At 35.1% G+C, this 11,494-nt stretch overlaps 1 protein-coding gene across 2 annotated transcripts in view; it reads right to left on the bottom strand.

Annotated features, from left to right (window-relative positions):
• Positions 1 to 822: 822 nt before the first annotated feature.
• VAMP4 (vesicle associated membrane protein 4) overlaps positions 823 to 11,494 on the bottom strand; it is a 28,092-nt gene continuing 17,420 nt past the window's right edge. For both annotated transcript variants that reach the window (XM_029230954.1, XM_029230955.1), the window contains 4 exons: positions 7,915 to 8,015; positions 5,884 to 5,963; positions 2,939 to 2,990; positions 823 to 917 (listed from right to left, as the gene is read on the bottom strand). In XM_029230954.1, the coding sequence (XP_029086787.1) occupies positions 889 to 917; positions 2,939 to 2,990; positions 5,884 to 5,963; positions 7,915 to 8,015 (262 nt within the window). In that variant the 3' untranslated portion in view covers positions 823 to 888. The remainder of the gene's footprint in view (positions 918 to 2,938; positions 2,991 to 5,883; positions 5,964 to 7,914; positions 8,016 to 11,494) is intronic.

Below are 11,494 nucleotides of genomic sequence, written 5' to 3'. Positions count from 1 at the left end.
AATGCACCATACTATGCTTTTCACACTGTTTAAATTTCCCATTTCTATAATCCAAATGCCAAAAAATTACTACATTCCCTTATACAGTCAAAAATAGGTTTACTGGAATGTTGTTAGTTATAGCTGAAGGCAGCAACATTTACATTTAGCTTTTGTTACACCCATAAACGTGAAAATTGCTTGCAAAGCAATTGTAATAGGAGAAGAATCTTGCAAATATCAATGGAATGGTTACACACGTCTTTCGGCATAAAGATTTGGTACTCTACAGAGGCTCCCTGATCACCAGCCTGAACCCCACCTTGATGCAACAAACGCAAGTCCTTATGCCATTAAAATAACAGTATGAAATATCATTATCAGTGTTTAACTATATATACAAATAATGAACTGGCAAGTATCTAGTTTCAAATTAGACCCTTGGAATATGGCAAAATCAAGGCTGGTTATCTTTGCCTTAAACATAATTTTTTTTTCTTTTTTTTCTTCTGCGGTACGCGAGCCTCTCACTGTTGTGGCCTCTCTCGTTGCGGAGCGTAGGCTCCGGACGCGCAGGCTCAGCGTCCATGCCTCACGGGCCCAGCCGCTCCGTGGCATGTGGGATCCTCCCAGACCAGGGCACGAACCCGTGTCCCCTGCATCGGCAGGTGGACTCTCAACCACTGCGCCACCAGGGCAGCCCCGCCTTAAACATAATTATTAAAAGCACACTTTGTTGGAAGGGAAGAAGATAATGGGACATTCTCAATGCTCCAATTTGAAGTGATACTTGCCTCTTAATTTCTTGAAAAAGCTTTGAAAGTTATATACATGGGTTTCATTTAAATTATGCAGCAATCTTTTATTATTATTGTCCCAGCTTTTGTTTAATGAAGATCTGTCATCAAATCAAGTACGGTATTTCACAACTATAAGAACTGCAAGAGAAAAAAAATGAAAAAGAAACATCAAAATCAGATTCATATGCTATGTTAGAAACAATACTCCTAAATGTAGCTGTGTCCATTTTGAAAATAGTTAATGAGGACAACTTTTATCTGAAATGATAGATAACAAATGGGAATGGAGAAGCAAAAATATGAAACAACCTAAATGTCTAACATTAGCATTTTGATCAAATAGATTAATATATAACCATAGCATAAAGCAGCTAAAATACTTTTAAAATATTTAATAACATGGGAAAATATTTACAATATATTTATTAGAAAGTATACATATGATCTTAGTTTTTGAAAAACATGTTTATATATTAATAGGAAAAGACTTAAAGTATATACAATAGTTATATTAATAGTAGCTATCTCTGTGTGGTAAGAGAACAGTTGGATTTTATTTTCTTCTTTATGTTATTCAACATTCCACGGGTTGATTCTTGGTACTGGCAGTAGTTATGTTCTATAAAGTCACCACAAACACTGAACCACTGCTCTGAGGGGAAACACAGGCTTAAATCCCTGCCAGCCTCTGGCTACAACATTTTTGACAACCAATCCATACATAACCTTGTTTTACATGTTTCTGTGTGAAGACACCTTATTTACTATATACTGTTGGCTTATTAACACTGAACTCCTGGCCAACAGTGCTGTCACTCACGCCTGAACAAAGCTCATCTAACACATGTACTTCCTCCACAAGACACATCACAGCCTTGCTGTGCTCAGCAACACTAGCCAGCACTGCAGCACCAGTATACTTGGAGGCCTTTTTAAACAGCAAAAGCATCAACAAGACACACAAAAATGTGAGAAACTGTGCACTAACATTCGCTTCTCTGACCGCATCTGCCAATGACTCCGAAAGCATTGGGGTAACTGATCAGTGTTAGCTAGTAGGTGAAGTCACAAACACAGAATCCACAAATGATGAGGACTGACTTTTTCTTTAGAACAAAATCTTTTTTTCTGTTTAAAAAGAGTATCACCATGGAATTTTTCAAATGGCTATTCTGAGATGCTTTCCAAATCTTTATAAAATCCCTGTAAACAGAGATAAAGAAGCTTTGGAGAAAAGGAGATATTAAAAATGATCTGACCAAAGAAAGACAAATATATGATATCACTTGTATGTGGAATCTAAAAAATAATACATATGAATCCGTATACAAAACAGAAACAGACTCACAGTCATAGAAAACAAACTTCTGGTTATCAAAGAGGAAAGGGGAGGGGGAGGGATAGATTAGGAATACGGGATTAACAGATACAAGATACTATACTTAGATAAGCAACAAGGACCTACTATATAGCACAGGGAACTGTATTCAATATCTTGTAATAACCTATAATGGAAAATAATCTGAAATAATATATAACTGAATCACTTTGCTGTATACCTGAAACTAACACAACAATGTAAATCAACTACACTAAAAAAATTTTTTTTGAATGATCTGACTTTAAAAAGAATATTAAGGGGGAAAAGGAAGGGCAAGAGTTATGTTTCGATGACTGAAATGAAGCTCAAATCCAAAAGAAAAATTATCATCTGGAGAATTTATCTGGATTTTCCTTCAAACACAATATTATGAAATGCAAGCTGCCATATCTAAAAGTTAAAAATAAAAAGAAAATGTGTGTTATGGTCCTGAGTGTAATAGTAGCCATATTTGGCCTTAAACAAATCACTTAGCCCTGCCTTTGCAGGGGTAGGGGTGGAGGGTAGGACAGAGGTTCTCTTTGAGAATCTGATGAAAGATATACTCTCACCATAAAACTGTACATATACATATTCACATAAAATTTTACATACAATTTATGTGCATTTTCAGAGAGCTACAGATTCTAGGTTAAGAGCTCCTTACTGGAGTCAGAAGTCATTACTCAATCCTGACATTAGTCATACTAGGTCAACTGAATATAAATTAAAAAGGAAATTTAAATGAACTTCAAAACAAATGACACCCCCCTAAATTTATAATCCAGTAAATACTTACTGATAATCACTAACAAAAGGATAACAGCAACCAAAGCCATGATGGCTTTTATCTACAACACACAAAAAGGCATGAGAAAGATTAATGTCTGACTTGTTAATAAAGACTATCTGTTGTGCTGTTTACCACATTACACTAACTCATCATTGGACAGGCTCATTCCTTGAAAGGTTTCCAAATTTTTTCTCATATGAACTTCTGACTATTTGCATCTTTCTGTAATAATCAGAGTTCCCCAAATTTGAGGGTTTTGGCTTGCCTAGATTTTATTGTTTAAGGCTGCAGAGTAAACAGTAATAATCAAAGCCTTTATGGGCCTGATTTTTTTTGTCTATGATTTCTCACACATTTCTAATCTAAGACCAGGAAAAGAACAATATTTTATCAACTCTGTTCAGAAGTGTCAGGATATTATGAATAAGACTGGCATCCAATACAGATGGTTCAATATATATAGTATAAGGCAGCATTTTTTATAGCACTTATTCTCCAAGTATATTAGAATTCTGTTAGTTTTTGCTCCCCTTACTTTCTTCTTAGCATTTTTATCTTCATTTTGAGGAATATAATTTATACTTTTCGTGAAGAACCTCATTTAATAAATAACTTGCCTAAGAGCATTCTGTGTGTCAGTTTCACAGTCGAGTGGAGAAACCTTAAGATTAGTCCTTAGCTAGTTAATATTTTAGGTCTACATCACCTCTCTCCATAAAATTGTCACATTCCTCATCTAATCCTAAAATGCATAAATTATAAATTGACTTGATTTTCCTGATGAATTCAAATGAGTCTTGTTTTCACCAAACATTTTCATAGATAACTGATTAAAGATGGTTCATTCAGAAAAAAGATACCCAGTTATTACAAACACATAAAACACTCTGATGAATATCACAAACAGCAACTAGAAGTAGCTAATGAAATGTTTCTAAAGTAAAACTACTGGCTGCATTTTAGTGGCATTACATTCATGACGAGAACAAAGTGACCAAGAGAATACATGGAAGCATTCCAATTTGAATACCAGGTGCCTATTAAAATTATTAATTATGATAACCAAAAAATGTAGAAAGTACTTTACACTGTAAAGTACTTTAGTGACCAAGTGATCCAGAGAATATATGGAAGCTTTGCATCTTTTTTTTAAGCTGAAAACATTTCTCAAGTAATGTGGAATTTTACAATAGCTTTTCAACTTTACCAAAAATATATCTTAATTTGCCCTGTTAATTTGTGCTAGCCTTAACATTTAGAAGATTTAAATGGAAATATCAATACCAATTTTAAAACACCTAAATAAACGGAGTTTCTAACGCTGGCCAGGAAACGTTTACAACCAAAAATGGCAGCAATGTATTCATGCATGTCCAAAGCTCTCTTCTTCCAAACAACATAGACAAAAATCTGTTTCTCATTAAACACATAAGAGCCTCAGAGCCCCATAAGATACTTAAGAGAGGTGTCACTGATTCTCTCTCCCCACCCATTGGATAATTCTGTTCACTTACTTATTTTTAAAGTCAGGTTTATTAAAATATACTTTACATACAATAAAATTCACCCTCTTAGAGTTCATTGTGATGCGTTTTGACATACATACAGTTGTCAACCATCACCTTCATAGTCAAACATAAGACATTTTCATCACTCAAAAAGTTCCCTCATGCCCTGCTGTAGTCAATCTCCACCCCTCCATCCTTAGCCACTGGCAACCTCTGATCTCTTTTCTGTCCCTATATCCCTTTCCTTAGCTCTTCCCAAATAATCATTATGAAGTTAATCCAGAAAATGGTAGTGATATAGAGACTATTTAAAAATATAAATTAAAAATAGAATTCAATTTTTCCCCTTAAAAGCATACTATTCCTTTGATGTGGACCCCGTAAAGTACAAAATGAAACTCTTTAGATATAGCTAAAAAAAAGCTAGGCAAAATGCACATTATCATTTTGTTAATGGCCACATGAATGAGTCATGTGGGGAGAGGAGGTAGCTCACGGACCTTTTGTTCTTCCAAACTAGTCTGCAGGATAGAAAATTTCTATAGAAATAGAAAATTTATTCATTAAAGAAAAACAGAAAATTTAAATTCTACATAAGAGGAGCAATGAAACTTGTTTCTTTCCCTAAGTTCTACTTCTGAAAGTAAGAGGATTCAACAGGTCAACAGACAGAAATAAGCAAATCCAAGGCAACTCTTGAATGAAATCCTTGGCATATGTCAACATCAAGTTTTGAAAGTTATTGCTAAACTTGAAAATGAGAGACTAAAAACAATGTGGTATATCCAAGGTTTTCAACAAAGCCAAAAATGACAAATTTTTCTTTTATATCTTATTTCTCCTATCCAAGTACTAACCAGGTCTGACCCTGCTTAGCTTCTGAGATCAGGCAGGTTGAGGGTGGTATGGCATAAGACTGTATCTTATTTCTCTGGAATAATGAGGGACAGTGGGATTTTCTTTTTAGCCCCATTTGCCATATGGATTCTGACACATTAAACTACTTTTATTTTTTTCTCCATCCAACAGAAAATTATATTTTTCTCTGGCTTGCTTTCTGTCTTTTAAATATCTCTATGTAATGCTATAGGTTGCTCCAAAAAGGTACTAAAAATAAATTACAAGTTAATATTTCTTACAAGATAAATCTAGAGGAAGCTAAATTATTAATAAAATGTGGATTACTCTCTACGAAGAAATCCATGAAAACATCCTTTTAGGCACTGCTTGATTCCTTTAGTTATTTCTGACCCATAAGATATTAATTCAACAAATATTTACTGAGTTCCACCATGTCCCAGGTTCAGAAGATATAATAATAAGCAAGACAGCTGTAGTCCAGTTCCCCACAGAGCTTATCACCTAGAGGCCCTTTTTTCTTCGTGTCTTTGAATACCACTGGATATGCTGACGGACCTATCCAATATCTTCCAATTTACTTACTTTGCATCCACGCCACCACATTTGCCTTCGAAGTTGTTTGGATCTGTTGCTAAAAGCAGTTGCATTATCCGATAGGCTTTCTATATCACATAGAGGATGGAGAGAAGGATTAATCGACATAACAGCATTCTTTTATCTAGTCACACAAAGACAAGAAAACATTAATTTCTACTTCTGCAAATCTATTCCCTTTTAAGCATGAAAACAACATCTTTCCTTTCCTCTACCCACAAACTCTGGCATTCTGTATTCTAAAAAAAAAAAACCCAAAAAGTAAAAAATGGCTGCAGGTCAGTTTGCTCAATCCACTTTTACAATAAGAGTAAGAGAAGTCTTCCCAGGGCCTCAATGCTTTCAAATAAATTTATGAATTCTGGTAGAAATACTCTTTAAAAATTCAAATACTTGGCACAACTATAGAAAAAAAAATTTACACATGGAGAAGGCTAGATTCTTAGAAGATATCAAAAGTGACTGATTTTGAAGCAAAACAATATATTTTTAAAGTGTTTAAATAAGTTTTTTGGTTAAAAAAGTCTATCAATGATTAATCAGATATTCATTCAGCCATTCATCATCTAAAAAATATGTGAGTGCCTAATAAGTGCCATGGACTGTTATAAGAACAGAGACTAACATTTGTCAGTAAAAAAATGTTACTAAGTCATCAGAGAAAGCATAAGATAAAAATAGTAGATATGTGTGAAATAAGTTTGAAAAGAAGTGATTAGACCTATCCTCCCTGAGATCAGGAGAAATACAAAGCACATCAACGTAACAGGACAAAAGAAAAAAATAATCTAACTCTTCAACAATGAATTTTTAATCTTTCCATTCTCAACTGATCAATTAAAGAAATAATACAACAATAAGATGATTCAAAGCAAAGGGAGCTACATACAACTCAATAACAAAAAAGCAAACCCAATTGAAAACTGGGCAGAAGACTTAAATAGACATTTCTCCAAAGAAGACATACAGATGGCCAACAGGCACATGAAAAGACGGTCAACATTTCTAATGATTAGAGAAATGCAAATCAAAACTACAATGAGGTACCACCTTGTATCGGTCAGAATGGCCATCATTAAAAAGTCTACAAATGACAAATGCTTAAGAGGGTGTGGAGAAAAGGGAATCCTCCTACACTGTTGGTGGGAATGTAAATTGTGCAGCCACTGTGGAAAACAGTATGGAGGTTCCTCAAAAAACTAAAAATAGAGTTGCCATATGACCCTGCAATCCCACTTCCAGGCATATATCTGGAGGAAACTATAATTGAAAAAGATACATGCACCCCAGTGTTCACTGCAGCACTATTTCCAATAGCCAAGACATAGTAACAACCTAAATGTCCATCGACAGATGAATGGATAAAGAAGATGTGGTACATATTACAATGGAATACTACTCTGCCAGAAAAAAGAGTGAAATAATGCCATTTGCAGCAACATGGATGCAACTAGAGATTATCATACTAAGTGAAGTAAGTCAGCAAGAGAAAGACAAATAGCATAGGATATCACTTACATTTGGAATCTAAAATATGACACAAATGAACATATCTACGAAACAGAAACACTCACAGACATAGGAAACAGACTTGTGGTTGCCAAGGGTGGGGGGTGGTGGGGTGGGGGAAAGGATGGATTGGGAGTTTGGGATTAGCAGATGCAAACTATTATACACAGAATGAATAAACAACAAGGTCCTACTGTATAGCACAGGGAATTATATTCAATATCCTGTGATAAACCATAATGGAAAAGAATATGGAACAGAATATATATATATATGTATAACTGAATCACTTTACTGTACAGTAGAAATGAACACAACATTGTAAATCAACTATACTTGAATAAAATAAATTGTATATAAAAAAATAAAGGGAGCTAAAGTTAAAAACATTAAAACCATAAATGCCATTTTTCCTAAGTCAAGATTCCTAAACTTTGGCTAGAAAAATGCAAGAAGTAAACTATCAAAATACAGATTTATAACATCAAGAATTATATGAAGTATCTGTACCTGATTTGTCCTGTAGTTCATCTAGTCTCTCCCCTCTTTCTATTACCTTTGTAATATTTTCTTGCATGACATCAATGACTTCATCCACCTGGTTCTGAACACTAGTTTAAAAAAAGAGATTAAAAAATAATGCATTCTTCTTTTGAGAATTTTACAGTTTTTGAGACTTTCATTAGACATGATAGAAAACAGCAAGTTCTCAGTTATTCAACTCTAAAATGTTTAAGTTTAAGGCTTGTAGCAACAGTCCTTCCATCTGTGGGCTTGATTACTCAGGCAATTAAAAGACAACATGATACAAATAAAGTAATATTTAACTTATAGTTTATTCTTAACCCTGTTTCTTCAAATTAAATATACTGTCAGAATGCTCAGTAACTGCAGAATTTAGTCAAATAGCTTGACTCTATATAATCCGTTTCATTTTCTTTTCAATAGGCCACTGAGGCATCACATAGACACAGCTATAAGCTACTTTTGCTATACATATAGTTCACACACTAAGGCTAACAAAAGTTTGCCCAGCTATGTTAGAAGCCTATGAAAAATATTCAGTTTCCAAAATGGAAAGGTACAGTATGCTCTAGGACACTAAGGCTCAGTGGGTATAACTCTTCACAGCTCACCAGTTTCCTCTTAAACAGGGTTTAAAACAATGAGCAACGCTTGGGAGGGTTTTGAAGCACCCACGAAGGAGCAAAGAGGAAACATTTTTGGTTGTTCTTCAAAATGAAAATATGATTTTCTTCTTTATATCACGTGATGAGAGCCTGTTCCAACCAAACTTCAGACTGTTCAGTGAAGATTTTTTTTTTTAATAAATTTATTTATTTATGGCTGCGTTGGGTCTTTGTTGCTGTGCGCGGGCTTTCTAGTTGCAATGAGCAGGGGCTACTCTTCGTTGTGGTGCGCGGGCTTCTCATTGCAGTGGCTTCTCTTGTTGCAGAGCATGGGCTCTAGGTGCATGGGCTCAGTAGTTGTGGCGCATGGGCTTAGTTGCTCCGCGGCATGTGGGATCTTCCCGGACCAGGGCTCAAATCCATGTCTCCTGCATTGGCAGGCGGATTCTTAACCACTGCGCCACCAGGGAAGTCCCATGTTCAATGAAGATTTAAACTAAATTCAAAAATTTAATAATTGGACCTCAGCTGCCTACTCTCACTCAGAAGTTACCCCCAGAGTACATAAACATAGAAATGATTAAGTGTCTAGTTTTCCTCTGTTGCTTCAATCATTTGACAAATGTCTAGTTTTCCCCTGTTGCTTCAATCATTTGACAAAATGTTACCTTAAATTAGTTTATGGAATAAGTCATGCCAGAGCAATATTTAAAAGGAGAAATAAAATGAACTCACAGTTCTTATAACTCAAAAACTGGTTAAAATATAAAAACTGTTTAAAGTAGATTACTAGCAACTATAAGTAGATATATGTTTTAAATAAATAAGGATATGCAATTTTTCTAGTCGGGGAAGTGTATCAATTTATCAAATATCACCTAGGAAGCTTTTAAAAAAATTTCACAATACACATCTCCTCACTGCCCCTCTACTCTATAGTGAGTTGGGAGTAAGGCAGGACATGTGTGATTTTGAAAAAGAGTTCTATCCCTTCCCTGCCACGAAGATATACCTTCAAAAAGTTTGCTTTAAAAACAAATGAAGGCCCATTTAGACACATACGGGTTCGTAAGAAGCATCCTCAGATTCAAGTAGAATTACGACGTTTGATGATAGTCACCCCCCCTCCCATGTTAAAAGCACCCACTGATTATCCACACATAGACTTCAGGGTTCATCATAGCTTCCTAGAGTTCTGTGCCTCTCACACAGTATTCTACTAAACTGTATAAAACTGAAGCACAACTAAAGTGGGACATGGAGAATTCCCTTCTGCCCACACAGATCTGAAAGAGCCCCCACGTGTCTAAGAGGTCTTGTTGCAACTCCTAAGCAGACAGCTAAAGATGTAAAATCTTATACAAGAACAATGGCACAAATACTTAAGCAATTTATTCAATAAATAATTAAGAAGAGCTTACTATGTACTGTTTTAGGCACTAGGAAAACAATACTGAACGAAGCAGACAATAATTCGGGCTCTCATTGAACGTATGCTTAAATGTGCAATGAATGCACTTCATTAACCTTCAGAGTTGTTTAACAGTCTGTGTCTAACCCATTACTGTATATTGTTTACAGCATTTAACACTAAGCAAAAGTATTTATTTATTTACATGCTTATTTCCTGTCTCTCCCCATTAGAAGGTAAGTTCAACAAATGCAGAGACCTTGCCTACTTTGTTCACTTTTGTAGCCCCAGTACCTGAAACACTGCTTGGGAAAGAGTATGCACTTAATACTTAACAGCTGAATAATTGAACAGTTTGGGTATAAGTCCTGCAAAGCACATCCAGCTACTTAAGAAAGAGTTATAAGGCAGATATAAGAATGTAGAGGTCTCCATTTTTAACTATAATGGAAGCAGAGCTATTGTTTATCAAGGGCCAATCTTGAAATTCCTAGGTAGTTATTTTCCATCATATGCAAGAGATAATAGCCTAAAGTAAGGTGCAGCACAGTGGAAATGGACAGAATGTACGGCAGCACCTACACATAATCAGATTATAGCTATTATGGATGTTAATATACCTATACTACATGTGATTTTTAAACAAAACCAAAATAACTGAAGGAATCATTATGGTCCCAGAATCCCTATCAGCAAAAGACTCCATGAATAATACAGGCAGATTAATTGGAATAGAATTCATAAAATTACAGATTAAGTCTTACTAGATTATGATAAACCTAGGGGTATTACCTCAACAACACATGTAATCTCTATGGCTAATGGAAACCACCCAACATTTTAATTTTTCCTGCCAAGTGATTAATAAATTATTGTTACTTTCTCCTTCACATATTACTATCCACTGGTATAACCCTCTTAATCCAGCTACTGTATAACTGTCATTCAATCTTAAGATAACGGAAAATCTCATGACTGTGCTTCTATATTTCAAGATATTTTCATGCCCAGAACACAACTTTTATAGAAAAAAAAGAGAAGAAAATCATCTACTTATTTAATATAAAGGATAATTTTTTAAAAAACAAGTGGAAAGGGACCTCCCTGGTGGTCCAGTGGTTAAGACTCCATGCTCCCAATGCAGGGGGCCCAGGTTCGATCCCTAGTCAGGGAACTAGATCCCACATGCCACAACTAAGAGCCCGCATGCCACAACCAAAGATCCAGCAAGTTGCAACTAAAGATCCTGCATGTGACAATGAAGATCCCACATGACGCAACTGAGACCCGGCACAGCCAAATAAATAAATAAATATATTTTTTTAAAGTGAAAACATATTTCCCCATGATTTTTTACATTTTCATAGTAGTTACAATACTTTGATTTCTATTTTATGTTGGTCTTATCCTCACTATTATACTGTAAATGCCTTAAAAACAGAGATTGTCCCACTCATCTGTTTCCCAGGTCATGTGAAATGTGCCTAGTAGAAAACAGGCATTCAACAAATATTTTCTGATCTGAATTAAGTATTTCATTTATTCAAAA

This window comes from Monodon monoceros, unplaced genomic scaffold, assembly GCF_005190385.1.
Source record: "Monodon monoceros isolate NGI ecotype Baffin Bay Population unplaced genomic scaffold, NGI_Narwhal_1 Super_Scaffold_18, whole genome shotgun sequence".
Lineage (NCBI taxonomy): Eukaryota > Metazoa > Chordata > Mammalia > Artiodactyla > Monodontidae > Monodon > Monodon monoceros.
The sequence above is the reverse complement of the archived record's forward strand: the minus strand, read 5'-3'. Positions and strand labels throughout refer to the sequence as shown.